The sequence below is a fragment of the Falco peregrinus genome, chromosome 3 (genome assembly GCF_023634155.1).
Source record: "Falco peregrinus isolate bFalPer1 chromosome 3, bFalPer1.pri, whole genome shotgun sequence".
NCBI lineage: Eukaryota > Metazoa > Chordata > Aves > Falconiformes > Falconidae > Falco > Falco peregrinus.
Window position 1 is genome coordinate 63,623,310 of NC_073723.1, and position 18,198 is coordinate 63,641,507.

The 18,198-nt window shown below is 41.3% G+C and overlaps 1 protein-coding gene across 3 annotated transcripts in view; it reads left to right on the top strand.

The window, feature by feature from the left end:
• Window positions 1–18,198, top strand: part of LDLRAD4 (low density lipoprotein receptor class A domain containing 4) — a 294,851-nt gene that overhangs the window by 91,398 nt on the left and 185,255 nt on the right. For all 3 annotated transcript variants that reach the window (XM_055800311.1, XM_055800309.1, XM_055800310.1), the window contains one exon: window positions 12,888–13,338. In XM_055800311.1, coding sequence (XP_055656286.1) covers window positions 13,299–13,338 — 40 coding nt within the window. In that variant the 5' untranslated portion in view covers window positions 12,888–13,298. The remainder of the gene's footprint in view (window positions 1–12,887; window positions 13,339–18,198) is intronic.

Here is an 18,198-nt window from a genome sequence, read left to right on the forward strand (position 1 = left end):
CTCAACTGTTCTTATGTGTTTCAATTAAAATTTGGTGTTGTCAGTTCAGATTTGTTGTAAGTGCAGTTTGGTGGTTTATGTTATGCAGCAGAGTAATGGAAGGCAAAGCGTATGTGTGCAAAAAAAGGCATTTAGTTGGAAACTGGAGTTGAACTGCATTCAGTTCTTGCCAATGCTGCTTTTAAGTTTGTGCTATTTTCATAGTTTCCCAAAGTGATACTGTTACTAAAAGAAAATAGCCCCCTGAGCTGGCATTTTTGATGTTTGCTTCTGGCCACAAGGTAAGTGTGGTTTGGTTATTTGTTAAAAATCCACATAGTTCTGTCTGCAGATGCATATTTGACTGTTTTTTTCCCTGTCTGTTCTGTATGTTTTTATTAAAAAGTCCCAGAGACTTTTTTTAACTCTAAAATAGATGTAGAGCTTCAGGCTTGCCATGAAGTCTCAACAGATAGAAAGCGGGTTGTATCTCAGTGTATGATATGATGTAACAGAAGCAAAATCTTTGACATTTTGTTGGTAATTGAGCTTTAAAGTTGTGAAGACACACATGCTTGAAAATGGCCTGTTACAAATCTGTAATGTGTACTGAATTTAACATGTCAGGGTTGGTTGGTTTGGTTTTGGTTCTGTCATCGTACTAGGGAATAGATTTTATACTTTACTTTGGTGATATTTTTTCTTGCATGTTATTTAAAAAAAAAAAAACAAGACAACGAGCGTTAAGCTAGAAGAGGTGAGAAAAGTCAGAAAAACGCCTAGGTAAATTTAGATTTAGATCAGATATTAGGAAGACATTCTTTGCTGTCAGGGTGGTGAGGCACTGGGCCAGGTTTCCCAGAGAAGCCGTGGATGCCCCATCCCTGGAAGTGTTCAAGGCCAGGCAGGATGGGGCTTTGAGCAATCCGGTGTAGTGGGAGGTGTCCCTGTCCATGGCAGGGGGCTGGAACTAGATGATCTTTAAGGTCCCTTCCAACCTAAACCATTCTAAGATTCTGTGAAATCAGGATTAGTTTTACTAGCTTATGTATATACTGGATAGCAACTTACTCCTTCCAAAAAATTGGACTCCAAACAGGACAAGTAATTTTTCCATTTGCTGTTGGAAGACAGACCTGTATGCAGTTCCTCTGGACACTGTCTCTCACTGACAATAGCCCTTACTCTTTTTCTGCTGCTCTGGAAGGTAGGAGGACACGGCAATGGTCCCCGGGCATGGGGTATATATCCCTTTGAGCTGAGGGGGGATAATACAGTCAAGCCTGTCCACCATTGCCCAGTGGGAGACTCCAGTTTACCTGTGGGTTCTGGGGCTGACCGTCCTCCCTCCAAAAGATTTTCTGACTCCTTCCTGTTCCCTTAGGTCAGTGTGTGAAGAAGTACTGCATACCCTTAAAGAAAGTGTGTGCCATTCACAGCATCAGCATGTAGCCTCACAGATTTTGCATTTAAAAAGAATGTGAAGCACAGATACTTAGTTTGATGGTAATTAACTTTGAGCAGTGTACCAAAGTATTTGGCACATTTAGAAGTGTTTTAAAATCAAGGTTTCAGTTTGTTTCTGAGAAATTTTGTAGTTAACCCAGTTTCTGCTCTTGATGCATGAGTGACTGGGTACCATATGATGAACTGTGTTACATAAGATGCTCAAATTGTTGATCCAAAATTCTAGCTATTTAACTCTTCTGGGATCTTAGTGTTTCTTGTTTTATTTTTGTCCTGTTTTCTCTTTTCAGTATTTGAAGTGTTGATATGAAGCCCTTTTCTGCCAGTGCTGTTAGCAGAAAGAACTTATGTACACCCATCTGCCTGTTCCTTGGGCATGAGAATGGGTTGCTCTGTCAGGAGCTTTTAACTATGTGGTATAGATTAAGACAGGTGGGGTTTTTCCTGCTTTCCCCTCTTTCCTCTAAATGGGTTTGTGTCTTGCAGCAGGATATAGTCAAGTAAAAATCATCAGCATCATTGATTCCAGCTGCTTCCTCAACAGAAAAAGTGCATTTTATTTGGATGAGCTTTGCTGTCTGTCGAATGTTTCGAGAGGAAGACAGTTTCTCCCCTTCTGTGCATCTTTCCCTCCCAGATGTTTGTTTCTTTATTGTATTTTATTAATAATAAGTCCAATGCTTTCTTAGCTGTAGGGCTGTAATGCGGAAAGCAGATGCTCCTGCTAGAAAATATTACGTGATACTAGAAGCTTAATTATCAAAGGCACAAAGTCAGACTCTCATTACATTTTCTACTTTTTTAAAAAGAAAAAAATATTCCATAAGTATTCTGTGTTTTTATGGTAAGACTGATGAAAGGTTAACAGCTGGAAAATACAAAGCTGCAACTCCATGGCTGAACAAGAAAAATAATGATTGTTCATCTGCAGAGATCATTATTTTCTTCTAATATGAGATGCAGTGTTTCCAGTTGTAGTTGTGAAGCTTTAATTAAAATTCATAATTATTTATACATTATATCTGTGTAGGGTCTTCCTATAGGAATCTGTCTCTGTATTGGGAGAGGGTTGCAGGGGGGAAGACTGGCAGGTAGGCTTGAAAGACCATACGTAATCTTACGGGTATTTGAAAGTCAACGTTATGATTTTGTGGTTAAAAGGATGTTGTGAAACACAGAACAAGGCCAAGAGGTCAGATTTCCCTAAATACACAGATAGTATAAGAAGAGAACAGTTGAATGGGATGTTTCCTTGAGAGAAACAAAACAGGCCAATATTTCTAGATAAAAATACCAATTTTTGAGTTGCTTGGTTGAAAACCTCAGAGTACTTTTGTTCCCCCGGTTACATGAGTGGTGTTCCTCAGGAGTCAGTGCTGGCACTGGTGCTGTTTAACATCTTTGTCAGTAACATGGGCGGTAGGATGGAGTGCACCCTCAGCAAGTCCCCAACCACACCAAGCTGTGCATGGGGTTGACACGCTGGAGGGAAGGGATGCTGTCCAGAGGGACCTTGACAGGCTTGTTCAAGGCCAGGCTGGATGGGGCTTTGAGCAAAGTGGGTCTAGTGGAAGGTGTCCTTGCCCATGGCAGGGGGGCTGGAACTAGATGATATTTAAGGTCCCTTCCAACCCAAACCATTCTAAGATTCTGTGATTAAAGAAGGTGCTGTCAGTGTTGCATCGCTAGCACACTTCTTCAGTTATGTGCAGTTACGTGCCTCCAGTTACAGCCAGACACTGTGTATGAGCATAGCAAGAACAGTTTTAAAATATAACAAGGGTATATTAAAATTCATGTTATTAAAAAATGTCGGTAGAAAATAGATTAATAAAACACATCATGGTACTCTTGGTGAGTTGTTTGGTTTTGCCAGTCCGGATTAGAAATGCTTCCTGAATTACAGCCAGAGTGAGGGAGTTGGAATTCTGTCCTTGTAACCGTACTGAACAAGTACTTCTCAGCTACGGGAATTTCACAGATGTAACTGATAACAGCACTGCTTCCCGTGCCTCTATGCAGTTTGTTTATGTAAAAAGCTGTCCTTCAAGGGCAGGAAAAAATAGCCTCTTTGCTTCTGTATGTTGAGTAGTGAGGGGTTTGAGAGAATGAGCTGTGTAGTTCTCTGGAAAATGAGATTTAGCTGATCACATCGGGCTACTGCTTCCCAGCTGTGCTCTCCCCTTGAATTTTGAGAGTTATTTTGTCAATTGTTTTCCAACAGATTTTTTTGAAGGAGGCCAGGCTTAAGGGAGAGTATGTGTTGTTGGTGTTGTATGATATGTACTGAATCACTGTCCTCTGACTTGGTTAAAAGGGTTTCTTTGGCATGATTTTACAATGCTAATAGAGTTGTTCGGGATTTTCAGAATGATACACTTACTTGAGAACAAAATCTAATCAATCAAAATTCTGCTTTAGCTTTTTCTCCCTATTTTACCAGCAACACCTCTGTTCCCTAAGAATTTTACAGCTCTTTAATCCACAAGTAGAAGTTATATCCATTTCACTGACAGGATGGGAAGCCTAGAGAGATCAGGTAACGTGCCCAAAGGTACCAAGTCCAATCTCCAAAGTCCAATCAAAATACGGGAAATTCTAACCTGTTATTTTGTTCCTTTTTTCATTTCCAGGTTAAAAGTTGGAGTAAAGTTGTATTGTTAGTTGTAACTAAGAATTGCTGTCGCAGTTATTTATGCCTCATTGACTGTGGGGCTTAGAAGTAGACACATTTAAATGCTGAAGAAGCGCTTTCTTTGGTATTGCCTAGATTGTTTAGTAATAAAGCAGAGTTAATTTTCCTTAGCCTGGCATGGGCAAAATCACCATGAACTCAGGTGATACTGTTGCTTGGATGTGACTTCGGATACAGACTCCATATTAATCTAGTTGCTATGTAGTGTCTGGCAGGAGATAAAATTCAAGTAGATGCCCTGGAATGTGTAGCACCAGGAGACCATGTTAAGGCAATGGTTTGGCTGTCTGGATTGCTGCATTGAGTTCGGAGCTCAGTTGTAGTATAATGATGGAATTACAATTTAAACTTGCTGGTTTTCTTAGGTACTGAGAAAACGGAGACCTGGTCTTAATGGCAGCAAACAAGAGTTTAAAACTTAGTGCTTTGTGTAGATTGTTGTAGTTCAGCGTGAAAATCAAAACTGGTAGAATATGTATCAGCAAACCTCAGGCTTTTTCAGTCATCTAAAATCTGGTGCAATTCTGTGGGAGAAGTTTTAGGTATTGTTGTAACAAGGGTCCTTTCTGGATACACTCATATCTTTTTAAGTTTTCTGTGGTACTAGAAGTAAAATTGCTTTGTACAGTAAATGATCTATATAGGCAGTCTGAAATAGTTGCACACCTTCTTTAGGTTAGAAGAGGCATACGCGTGTGACTGACTTCTTGCAGTGACTGCAGCTGTATTGCAGAATGCCAGCGTCTCCTGTGCTGCCCCCAGTAATGCTGGGAACACCCTGCAGCTGATGTGCCCAGTGCTGTGTATGGTTTCTTTAAACTGGGTTTTGTTTGTCTGGATAATGTTCTATTTGCATTTCTTCATGCAGCGTGCAGATGATGTTGGCTCCTGAGACACTAAATAAACCAGATGAATTCTTGTGGCATGGCTTGATTTGCAGGAAATGAGAACTAGCTTTGTGCAGTAATGTGTATAAAATAGTAGTGGGCCATTCTCCTATGTTCCCCACCCTCCTGAACAGCTGCTGCTCACAGCAGATGGACTTTCATAGGACTGACTGATACAGTCTTCCAGAAAGTTAGGAAATTCTTAAAAGTGCCTCTTAAATTAGTGTGGTGGCAGTTTATGCTAATTCAATTGTATAGTTCATGTTTTATTCTTTAGCAGGAGAGGATTTTCTTTGGTCGTGGCCCAAGTGCATAGGATGCCATATCCTTCTTGAGAGTGGCTGAGCACCCTTGCTTCCCAGTGGTGTATGCAGCAAACCCAAGTGCTGTACAGATAGTAGTTTTTTTCTCCAAGACAGTAGTTTTATTCTCCAATAGCTTCCATGCCCCTTGAGTGTTTCTTCAGCACCGTTTCATTTTTCATTACAGTTAGCACAGGTTCACTGTTCTCTTCTGCATTTTGCATTCGCCAAGATGAGCATTGTATTCTGCTTTTTCATTCATCCTAAGTGTTTTGACAGAACTTGTAATAATGTTGGATAATTCTTCCTATTAATCTCCGAATTTTCAGATTCCCATACATATTTACTTCCATAGTCCCCAATACTGTTCAGTGGGAGGACTCCACCATTCGATGTCCATACACTTCTTGAGATTTTCACACGGGAGATAACTGTCTTCTGCATTTTCTTTCCAGAACAGTCAGAGTGCACATGTTTCTACCTTCACAAATAAAGTGCAGCTTGGCTAGAGCCACACAGCCTGCTTTTTATGAGCAAAATAGGTAGGTGTGTCTGTATCTTCATTGTGTATATTAGTATTTTCGGCTTCTCTAACCAGTTCAGTGGGAGGGGCTGGTTTCAGCTGTGCACCCTTCCCCTGGTGGGTGCGATGCCCTCACCCAAAAGGTGCTGTCAGTGGAGAGAGGAAGGGTAACGCTGGACTTCCTAGATGATGGGAATGGCTGACATAACTATCATCTGCTGCGGGAGAAGAGCACTGCCCATTTGCTTCTTTTGTGCGAGATCTGTCAGTGGAGATGGCAAATGACCATGTGCTCCTGTTACACTTGAAAACCTAGATAAAGAACTTGGGAACTTGTTATGGCTGGTGAAAAGCTACGAAATGTGTGATGCACACTTGGAAAATGGAGATCTTGTAAAAAACTTACATTGTTTGCGTCTGTGTGGTGGGTTCTCAAATTGAGGTGAAAGGAAGCCAGAAGAAACATTTTGTTGAAGCAGCAGTGAGTTGCTGTGGGAGAGGAGGAGGAGAGAAAAGTGTCTCTCATCTTAAGCTTAGGCTCCACATTGATAATGGTCTTGGCAGCAGATTGGCAGTGTGGCCATGTTGTGCTCTCCTAAGGTGTTTCCTCCTTGCTTATGCATCCTACGTGGCACAGCAGAATTAAACTAGTAACTTGCCTGGTTAAACCAGTAACTATCCTACTGCTGCTTATCAGGGTGGTCAGGTTCTGCAGCTATGACTCACAACCACAATTTTTCCAGTGGTGTGCAGGGATGCTAAATGCCCTTTGGAGTGTAGGTGGATGATGGATACTCAAAGTCTTGAGATACGCAGAATCCCCTGGGATTCTGGGGCAGCACCAGTCAAAAACTTGTGATCTTATTTCCAGTCTGCTTAATGCAATTTTTGCTTTTACCAGCCTTTTGCAAATTCAAATACTGACCCAGTGTTGCTTTGGAAAAAGATTAATTGAGACTGGATTCTGCTTTTACTACCTTTTTGTTATTTTGGCAAATAAAATTCAGAGCTCAGGTTTTTCTCTTGAGTGGTCAGGTTCATAGAACAGCATGATTAATGATTTCTCTTGACAACTTCTGGTAATTATAGTTTTATTAAGGTCCAGAAATAAACAATGCAATCTTTTCATTTGCCCTGCATAACACAGCTTGTACAATTTCTCCCAGTAATTATCTCATCCCAATCCAATAGCTTGTCGTGGAGAGGTTAGTAAATTTTTCCACTGGGGTTTTACTGCATTCTGTCAGCACAGCTATGATAAAATGTCTGGCTCTTTAGTTTGTTCATAGAGACAGAAAAGAGAGGACCCAAATTAATTATTTCACTTCACAAGATAAATGGAAGGAAATGTGGCATGCTCCTTTGTGTTATCAGTTATTTGTAAGATTTCTTCAAGTGAAATACTCCTTGCTATCTGATTACCAGAGGCTATTCACTTGGCATAAAGCTACTAAACAGACCAACTTTTGTATCATTGCTTCAGTTTGTTGCTTCGCTCCGAAAAGAAATAAACAGGAGGAGGAGGAGAAATGTCTGTACCAAAACATTAATTATTTTTCTTTTAAACTGGGCCTTGTCTGTAGTGGTTTTTGCAGTGTGTGCTGGCATTGGCATTGGAGATATATTTTGCTTTATAGAACATTTTCTTAACAGGCTAGAAAAAAATGATGCTTGCTTTTGGCCATATGCCCTCTTCATGAGCCCTGTTTCCTGCTTCAACTAATGCGGAAAAGACCACACCTCACTTTGGTTGTCCTCCATTTGCCCCAATTCAGGGAGTGCTGTAACAGAAAAGAAGTAAAAAGAAGCTTGGGCACTATTCCTAAACAAGCTGAAGAGTATCTGAAAGTGTCTGTAGGAATATAAATATGTATAATGTAACATACAAACTCATTTTATATGTCACTGAAATGCACCAAGGAAGTGAAATACAGGAGCTGTTTAAAAAATCACGACTGACCTATACAAATACTGAAGATAGAAAGTGAAAAAAAAGAAGGTATATGTGTGTGTGAGGAAGATGCGAATAGATAAACATTTTAAACATCTGGGTTTCTGTTTGATTTGCGTAGGGTCTGCTGTGAAAGTCACCTTGAGTTTTTTAAGTGGTCTTTGAGTTACGGAGCATACTGTTCCCCAGGAACCCAGGATTCATTTAACACTGGTGCAATGGTATCTTGTATAGAGAGAAGAAAATAACATAAATGAGGATCACGCAGTAAAACACAGGCCTTACCATCTAAAAAAGAGTAGGTATAACTAGTAGATATTAGTATATCTAGTTTAGAAGTCTATGAGAAGGAAAGCCAAAGCCTGGAAAACTTGGTGAATCCAAAAGGAGATGGAGGGGTGAGCTGTATGTGTGTACATATGCTTCATTTTAAATTGCTTTAGCAAACTTTAGAATAAAAACAAAATGTTGGAAGTGCTTTTTCATCCAAAAACGTCTTAAATATATATCCCAAGTCTGTGCTGCCTTAATGTATAGGAAGTCTAGGCCTTACTTCAGTGAATTATTTAAGCACATGGATAGTTCAATACTTGTCCTGGCTTCAGTCAGGACAACTTAGTTTTTTCCTTGAACTTGGAGACACGCTTAAAATCTCCCATTGAGCTGCAATCACGCTGCCGGCTTGGCCAGCATTTCTTCTGCTTTTAGCCACCAAGGGTTGCCGGGGGCTGCCGGAGCTCCCACAGGAGGTCTGCCCCCGTTTGGCACCTGCCTTCTGCAGGGACCACTGCGAGAGCAGCGTGGGTTAGCCCAGGCGCTCTCCCCTCTTCACTTCTCTCACCTGAAAGCCAGAAACTCAAGCAGTGAGTCCTCCCGTGATTAAGTTAAATTAAACCACAGCTTGCAAAACTGTTCAGTAACCTTCTAAAAAATGTAGATGTGTGGGCTTACTCTGCAGATACTCCTGTTGCGAAATCTGTTGAACACCTTAGTGAAATGCTGTCCTTTAGGATGTCTTGTGCCAAGGGCTATCACAGGAAATGCTTCCCATGGCTGGAGCTCTTCTGACAACACATCCTGTGAGTTCTTAATGCCTCTGTGGGAGCAACAGCACACGGCCAGAGAAGCAGACTGTATCTAGTGAAAGGAAATGGGGAATAAAAAAACCAAACAAAAACTCCAGGTTGCAGCTTTTACATGTCAGCCGGTGCTTTTGAGTTTTTCAAGACATTGCAGAGATACCAGTCTTGGAAAAAGCAGTGTTTCACTTCTTTCAGTGCAAGTTCCACCAGGCTTGGTCCTGACTGATGGCTGCACAATATCTGGCAAAGTGTAAATGTTATTGCAGGATTTAATGACACTCAATGGCTATTTTTCTCTCTCAGATACTTTTCTACAGTGGTTCTTTAATATGCGTCTTCAAATGTTTAGAAAAGAGGAAGAGCAGGTTGACTAGCTAAATATACCATGAGAATATGGAACTCCAATAAGGTGTTAAATTGTCAAAATATTTTCTGTTTCCAGTTTGTGTAAGGTTCAGATGGTGGTGTCTTTCCCAGGACCAAATCTGAGGCAAGTGGAGAGGATGAAAACAAACTGATTTTATTTTTCTCTAGGTATTCAATCATGGAAGTGCGTGACAGCTGAAAATCTTTATAGCACAGCTACGTATTTATAAAACACAATGTTTTGCTTTAGTTTGCTTCTAAGATTCATATAACACTGCAGTGTATGAATGAAAGCAGAAGTGGAATTCCTGTTGCAATTGGAAAGGAGGTAACAGATGGAGCAAAGAGAGAATCTCTAGTCTTTCTAGTCTACATTTTCTCTTTGCCATCTGATCAGTATAATGGAACACGTTCCCACCAGGGTCTCTGCAGGTTGTGAAAAATTCAATAGTTGCATCAAAGATCACACTTTATTGTAGTTTTATCAGTGTTGTTTGCTTTCCACACTCATTTTCAGGTATGTATTTTCACTTTTCAATCCTTTAAGCAGGTTGGTTTTACATTTCTGCACCACACTGGTATAAAAGAATAAATGCATAGCTTCACTGGAGTTGGCTGAGGCACACCTAAATGTGTCAGTAGAGGTCCTGACCCATTCTGTGCGTGCAAAACATGCCAGTCTGTTAGGAAACAAACACAAACTTCCTCTTTAAGTATCAGTTCAGCTTTAATGGAAGATTTCCGAATAACCTAAAGTACAATAGAAAGGTCATGGCTCTGTGTGCTGTTAAAAATTGAATTTGCCATTTTCCTGATGTGCTGTAGTGTCGTCTGGGCTGCTTTGTCATCTTCACCTGGATGCATTCAAAATCTGAGAGACCTGGAACTATTGTGCAAATGGGACTAATGGAAGGTCTGCTTGTTGAAAATACCCATTAAAAAGCCTGCTTAGCTGTACTTGTGAAGCATTTTATAAGTACTGAACTTGGTTATGAGCTGCGAGGAGACCCAGCAAGCACTGAGCACTGCACTGTCCTGCCCCAGCAGCCTGCTTCTTTTCCTTAGTGTGTCCTGCTAGCCACCTCTGAGTTCGTTATCTGTCAAGGGAGGAAAGTACTTTTGCAGTGACAGATACTGCTCTCTTAGGGCAATCGAGAGATACCAGTATCTTCTTTCCCTTGCGTCCTTAAGAGAGGACTTAAACCTGATGCAGGGCACTACCATTTAAATTTTAAGCTTTGAATAAACTCTGTGTTTCAATGTCTGTTATGTTGTTCAAATTACATCTTTCTGTCTGAAGAAGCAGTGGTTGCTGAAAGTGCCTGTGTCAGAGTTTCTTCAGCACTGTTGGGTTCTTAACTAGTTTAGCAGAAATGTGGAAAATAGTCCTTTTAATGAAAAGTTAATTTTCAAGAAAGTGAAAGTATTTTATTCTTTTAAGAATCAGAATTGTATTATACCTAATACAAAGATGTAACAGTAAGAGAATTTCCCTGGATGCGAAGGTAACATCTCTTGAGCATCTGTAGGATGGGGAGAGAAACTTAAATGTTGAAAATAGAAGGGATCAAAATTGTAGATTTATAAATCAAAATCAAAAGTTACAAGGCTGAAAATGTGAATGCGAATATGGACCTGGTCTTATAAATATAGAAGAAACTCAGGCCTCTAGAGAAAAAGCTTGGGAAATGAGTGTGGCATCCATCTGTAGTCATTACAGAATAGATAGCACAATCTTAAGAGCCAAGAGAAATATATGCTGTGGTGTATGTGTATTATACTTGATCAGTTATATTTATTTTGGAATAAAATAACCTCATATGAAATGGATATTAGTTGTATAGAGCACTTTGAAGGGCTGAAAAAACATCTTGGGGACCTGACATTCAGGAATAATGCCATTTTAAACACTATTCTAAAAAATGTTTATGCAGCTTTTTCTCATAGAAGGAGCTACATGTAAGGGTGTTCTTTTTGTTAGTGCCTTTGGTTTTTTCCTTAATTTTTACTTTCTCCTCTATTAAGTTGAGATGTTTGGGTAAGAAATGGTGGGAACATTGTAAATCTGTTCTGTAACCTTATTTGATTTGAGTGAAAATTACTAGATTTGAATACAAGTAAGTAATGAGTCAGTCCTCTGCTGTATTTTGAGACAAAAATGTGTGTTCTTCAGTAATACTAGTGTCATAAAATTGGCAAAAAAAGCAGTAACATCATTAAGATAGAAAATTTATCTTTGTTAGCAGCTAGCTTTCATTCAGTGTGTTCTGAGGAAAACCAACATTCATTAGGTGTCAGGCTCACTTGGTTTCAGTGACACACCTGAGCAGAGACCCATTTTGTCGCCCAGGAAAGGGCCCTAATGAAGCCCCGAAGGGCTGGCTGGCTGTGCACTCGCGCTGCCTGCAGAGCAGAAAGTTCCCCAAGGAGCATGAGAATCTTCTCTACAGTTTTGGACCATCAGGGATATTCAGCCTTACGCTTCAGGGTATAAGGTAGTCTCTCGATCTTGCAGGTCAAGATGAAGTGTGAGGTGAGGCTGGGGGACAGCTGGTGGGATATTCACACCTGCCTGCTGAGCCTGGACTTGCACTGTTCACAAGACAGCAGGTGCTGGGACTGACAGTGACACTGGCACCCTCTGATGTGGACTGCTGTAGAAGGTTGACCTTAGTTCCATCCAATACTGCAGGCCCTGGCTAGACACAGCTGAAATCCATTAGTAGATCGTAAGATAATCACGGATGTAGTTTCAAGCTGCCTGTGTCACTGATAGAGATAGTGAGCCAAGCATTGTTACGTGAAGGGACAGGATGGCTGGGGAGTGAGTGGGTTCTCCTCCAAGTCCTCTTTTCTTCCTTGTTTTCTAAAATAATCTTCTCCCTAAACATGTGCCTGTCTGCTGTTCATCTTCACCCCATAAAAGTAAATGTATCCTGGTTTTTAAAAGCTGGGTGTGCAACAGCTCTAGTTTTCATTGAGCTGCAGATACCCATGCTATGCAGAAGTAGTAGTATGAAGAAAAATGTTACCTCCTTTCTCTTGTGTAGCCTGTGGGTGTTTTTAACCTTACGGAATGTTTGAAGACATCCGAATTGCATCATCTGTGTTACAATTGAGATTTTAAAGAGATAATCGACAGCAAGACATACAAAGCTTTTTAACCGCAGAAGACTGTTAGAATGGCATACATAGTGTTGGCAGACAAGCGCGCTCTTTTACTGCTCCAGAAAAGAAGGGAAGCAGCTATATGAAATGCTGATAATCTCACTGTGGTTTTGCATAGACTAGACTTGAGAGCCTTGAGTATTTTTCCTTTTCCCTTTTAACTGCAATTTTGTTATTGTATTGCTGCCCCCATCTCTGCTAAATATGGCTTTTGAAATGTAAATCATATCATGTTCTCAGAGATGCATATGACACCCTCAGCACTGTTCCTCTTTGCACTTCAAAGAGCTGTGTGGTCACACTTTGCATCTCAGCAAAATCGCAGTATTTGCCTTCTGAAGATCTCCTTTAATGTGTACAATCAATCCCTGATAATGTGTGTTGGGTTTTTGTTCCCTGGAGTCTGTTAATTTTAGTGTTGCTACAGGTCATCAGGATACATAATCTCTTCTTTTTTAATTTCTCAGTGAGCGTGCCTGAGGAGAGAGGAACACAAGAGAGGAGAGACAATTGAACATCACCATTGGCCAAGACCTGAAAAAATGGTGCTGGATGAACAGAGGATTAGAACTTAATTGTAAAAGGGAAATAAAGTCTTGGCAGGCGATTTGCTTCATTTATCATGGCCCAAATCCTCTGGCTGGCTGGTTAATGGGACTGTCCAACGCTTCCTGCTTAGGTTGAGTGCAGATCCCCTCTGCCTACAGATTGAAAGACCTGGGATCAGGTGGGAACAGGATGGTGCCCAATACGGGAATGGAAAGAGAAATGGACTCTGACGAGCTAAGATGGAAGTGACTTGACAGCTCCAAGCTCAGCAGTTGTCTCCAGTAAGGACAGGTTAAGACGGGAATCTCAAGCTTCGCTGGGAGAGCAGTATGCAGGAAGCTGGTTTTCAGGCCACGAATGCTTTCACAGGTAAGGAATTATGTTCTAGTGCAGCTCATCATTTTGGGGCAGTTTACTGGAGTTCAGAAAATAAATTGAACAGGTCCTCACTGTCGTTAGTACCTTATGGTGCTTTCAGTTTAAATAGTATTTTAAAACAGTTCTCTTGAGGAACAGTTCAACGCTTGTATTAACAGTGAGTAACACAGTTTGCTTGTATTTCAGGCCCTCAGAAACGGATGGCCACAAGCATTAGGAAAGGTGTATCTCAGCTTTCCTCCTTAAAGTACTCATTAATAGATTAACAGCTTAACTATGAGTAGCCTCCTGGGTCAGTATAAAATGTAGTCTGTGAAGTTGCTCTTGTGTTAAGCATGGCAGCTTGGTGCGGGTGCAGGATGGACGCAGTTCATATCAGGAGGCTTCTCAGAAGCGTGTCAGTGTTGAGCGTTACCAGCCAGAGCACATCTCTGGGCAGAACTCGCCAGGTACCTTCTCCCTCCTGCCCTGCACCATTGGCATGCTGCGATGCCTAACTAGTAAAACTGGAGGGTTTAAAGGGTAACTGTTTCACCTGAGTGCAGTGTATTTCCCTGCACATACCTTGAAAATAATGTAATGAGAAAGAGGACGCCAAGGTGGTGTGTCTCTCTAAGGAAAGCTCCCTCTAGCGTAAAGTCCACTGGAGTTCATTCATTGCTTTCTGGTTTCTGATTTGAGAGGTGGGAGAAGGAAATGGGGATCAGAAGATCCTGCTGCTTTCTTTCCACGTCTGGCAGCCAGCTAAGACCCTGCGCGAAATGAGTAGAAAATCAGTTGGGTGTTTCTCTTGCTTTAGTAGGTCTAGCTAATGGATTAGTACCAGAGTGAAAGTTAGTGATGTCCAGGACGTTTATGCTTCCAATTTAAAATGTGTACCTTCCGAGTAAGTTTGCTGGATTGTGGGATATATGTATGGGAAGATCATTTTGTGTCTCGGGCTGCTTTACCCTGGGCTGCTTGCTGTTTGAGGAGCTCCTCCCAGGAAAGGAACAGCACAACCGTTAGTCTCCCTATGGGCAGACTCCCACTTTGTCCCTTCCCAAAGCAGATCCACCCTCAGAGCCTGGTCCCACCCTTCTGGCTGCAGTGGGGCAGCAGCTCTGTGTCCGCCTGTCTGCACCAGCGCGTTGGTTTGGAGCGGTAGTGGAGTTCTGAACTCTCTGCCTCACCTCGTGTTGCTTTGATTTACAATACGGTTTCCATGCATGTCAATGAGACAGGTCTTGAAGGGAGAGGAAATGGGAAGCTTTTCTCCACCTCTGCTCCAGTGCTGATGGGAGATGTGAAGTCTGGGACCACCGCAGGGCCCTCCTTCCTCTGCCTGGCCGGCAGCATGCTCCTACAGCTCCCTGCTGCCGTTCTTGTCCTGTTTGTGCATCTTCCTCCTCCCTGCTCTCTGCCAGCCCTCAGCTCATTCCCAGGAAGTTTTTGCCTCTCCTTTGCTCTCCACGAGAATTCCTACTGTGTAGATATCTGTTCTCTTCCTTACCAGCCTTCTTGGCTCTCTCCTTTGCTGAAAACCTTATTACTTTTAGCACCCTTGCAATATTCTTTTCTTTCCAGCTTTACGCTCGTCAGCCTATCACTTACGTCCCAGAAGGTAGGTGTTGTTGGCACTGTGGTGAGGGTGCTGGGGCAGCAGAGTGTCAGAAAGCTGTAACCTCGTGGCTGCTGCTGGGTGGAAGGGACCTGGCAAACAGTGCTGCATAAAATTCAGGGAGATGAAACTGGGATCCCTGGAGGCCCAGGACAACAGTCAGATTGTGGTGGCAACCCAGTAGATTCAGACCTATTCTGGAGACTTTAACAGCATGAAGGTTGCTTTGTCTCTTGTAAAGAATTCTTACATTCTTTTGGTGTTGCCCTCAGGTAAACATGTTAATAAACATTTTCAAATCTTGGTAGCTGTACTAAAGAATTATTAAATGTTAGGTTGCACCGTATATTCAGGAGATTTGTAAAGGGAACAGGCAGGAGACTTGTAGGGGAAACAGGTTGAAATCTCATTGCTTTATATGAAGAGAAGGCAAGGACTTCTGTTTCTTCTAATTTGTATCAAATTGATATCTGCATTTGCTTTTTGGAGATCTTTCTTGTTCCTTGTTAGATTTATATAATGCATTCAGCAGTAAAAGGTGGGTAGGTATGTATTTCTTAGAAAAATTGGTAGGACTGTTATGCTAATTTAAGAGTTGCAATTAAAGTGTAATGGCACGTGCATATGGTTGCTCCTCTGATCCTGGCTATACTGCTCCTTCTGTTTTATTGGAATGCCAGTTGAGCTGTAGGAGAAAACAGTAGCTGCTAGCAGCAGAGGGGGCGTGACCACATGCAGGAGGGAGTTAATTTGTACAGAAAAAGCTTTGATACCTGAAACCTGTGCAGTGTCAACACTGAATCTAGGCATGCTAAGTGACTGCAGCTATTGCAACAATCAGAGTAATCATTTCAATTTACAACTGAACAGAGTGCTGGCAAAAGAAGCTTGTGAGGGTGATGCCTCTGTGTAGCCACCTTTGGAGTATTTCATAAACCTCCTTTCCACCTTGCTAATTGCTGTGACCTAGAAAGGCTTACAGTTAAGGCTAGGAGATACTTTGATCCTGTCTGCATGCTCATTTTACTGGCACAGATGCCAAAGCTGCCCTTTTTTGCAGATGGCTCTTGTTCCAAGAGATGGGCTCATCCAGTCACTTCATTATGTATTACCAAAACATAGCTTATGGTTAGAGCTTTTTCACTTTACTGGCTAAATACTAATCTCAGCAGATCATGTAAGTATAATAGGTTCAGGATTACCGAATATAGAAAAGGCAATGGAAGGGAAGTACTCCTAGGCTTGATTAGGAAAGAGATGGCTGAGCCTATGATAGTAAAAGGCAATTTGAGTACAGCAATCATGAAAGAGTGAGCCTATCATTTTTCAGAAGAAGAGAAGAGTGAACATGAGAATAAAAGCAATAGTATGCAAGCAAGTAGATTGCAGCTCATAGAAGTGATAGGTAACATTTCTTGGCAAACAAACCGAAGAAATTCAGAAAGACGGGCAATTTCTAAAGGAACTAACTTTTTATTTTCCAGTCACAGTAAAGAATAATAAAAGCACAAATAGAAGGTGTCCCAATGAAAAAGTGTAAGAAGAGACAAAACTGCATGATCTAAAAACTCATACAGAAAGTGGAAGGTAGATACGTTACTGGAGATGAGTATAAAAGAACATTAGAAGAATCCAACGGCCAAATGGGGTAGGCCAAGGCACAAAACATAGAACAACTATTAAAGGACATGGTAACAAGGAATCATGCTGTTTTCTCAGCAGTAATAAAAGGAGAGCTGAGTTTCCGGACTGCTAGTTGAGAGGGAATGACAAAACTCATGATGTGGTGCTGCAGAGAGGACCAAGTATTTAATGATAATGTTTTGCATCATGCTTTGCCCAAAAGGGTGACTTGTAATCAGGTGGCAAGCAAAGGACTGCTACCTTGAGAAAGGTAAGTAAGTATTCCAACTAGTGCAGGAATAGAACTGATGGTAAAGTAATGAGATAATAGGTATTTTAGAACAAGCGGGAGCTTATTGAATTGTCTCTGCAACAGGGTGAAATAGCTGAAGCAATGTCTGAACAATTAGTGGTTACACTGGAGAGCATTTGGAGGACAGTCTAGGTTCAAACAAGCTGTGAAAGAGCAAACACTGCACCTACATGTAAAATTTCCTGGGTCATTCTTTTTCCCCTTTGGAGGAGATAGCTTATCTTAAATTCTTAGAGGAAAAAAGTTTGAATCAAATAATCAACTGATCTTTTTTTTTTAAAAAAAAAGAATAGCTAGTAGATAATAATATGATAAATGAATTTGCATGGTTTTTTCCAGAAGGTACCTTGTCAGACAAGCCTAATTTCCCTGTAAGCAGAGACATAGTATATCTTGATATACTGTTAAAGGCTTTTCACCCTTTCATAAACAAGGTGGCAATATGGGCTACAAGGTGGGTGCACAGTTGGCTGGAAAGCTGTTCTTGGAATAATTACCAGTGATTCATAGTCAAACTAGAAGGAGATGTCAAGTGGGATTCTGTCCTGGATTGCCTGAAAATATTAAATATTTTAATTAATGATTTGGGTGATAGAATCTGCATGCAAAATTTCCAGATGACACCGACCAGGGAGAGGATGTAAACCCTCTTAAGCACAGGATTAGAATTCAAAATTAATGTGGTATAATGGAGAACTGATCTAAAATAAATACGATGCAGTTCATCAAGGACAACTTCTAAATCGTGGTTGGGCAGGAATAATCAGCTGTGCAAATCAAAATGTAGAATAACTGGTGAGGCAGCAGGTCTGCAGAAAACAGATGGGCAGTTGCAAGAGTTCAGAAAATGGCTATGAATCAACAATACTATGCCATAAATGTTATGCTAGAATATATGGACAGGAGTCTGCATGTAAGACATGCAAAATGTTTTTTCCACTCTACTTAGCATTTGTGTGGCTGGTGGACTACATCTGCTCTGAGCAGTGCTCTGCAGGCCTATTGGAAGCATCCAGAGAAAAGCAAAAGGAGAAAGGCCAGAGGTCTAGACAACATGACCCTTGACAACTGAAAAAAGTCTTTTTCAGACTAGAGCAGTAACTCTCGAACTTTCTGAAGATGATTTTCCTAGGTTCCCACAAAGCAGTGGGGATTTGTGCCAGGGCATGTGCCAGATGTGCTGAGCTACATGGCAAGATGTGGCCATGATACTGGTGTGATGGTCAGAAGGACCACCTCGCTTGCACGCTTCTTAGCTGCCATGAAGTACCGCACTTTCTGCCTTGGCTGCTCTCAGTGCTGTGCCAGTGCTAGG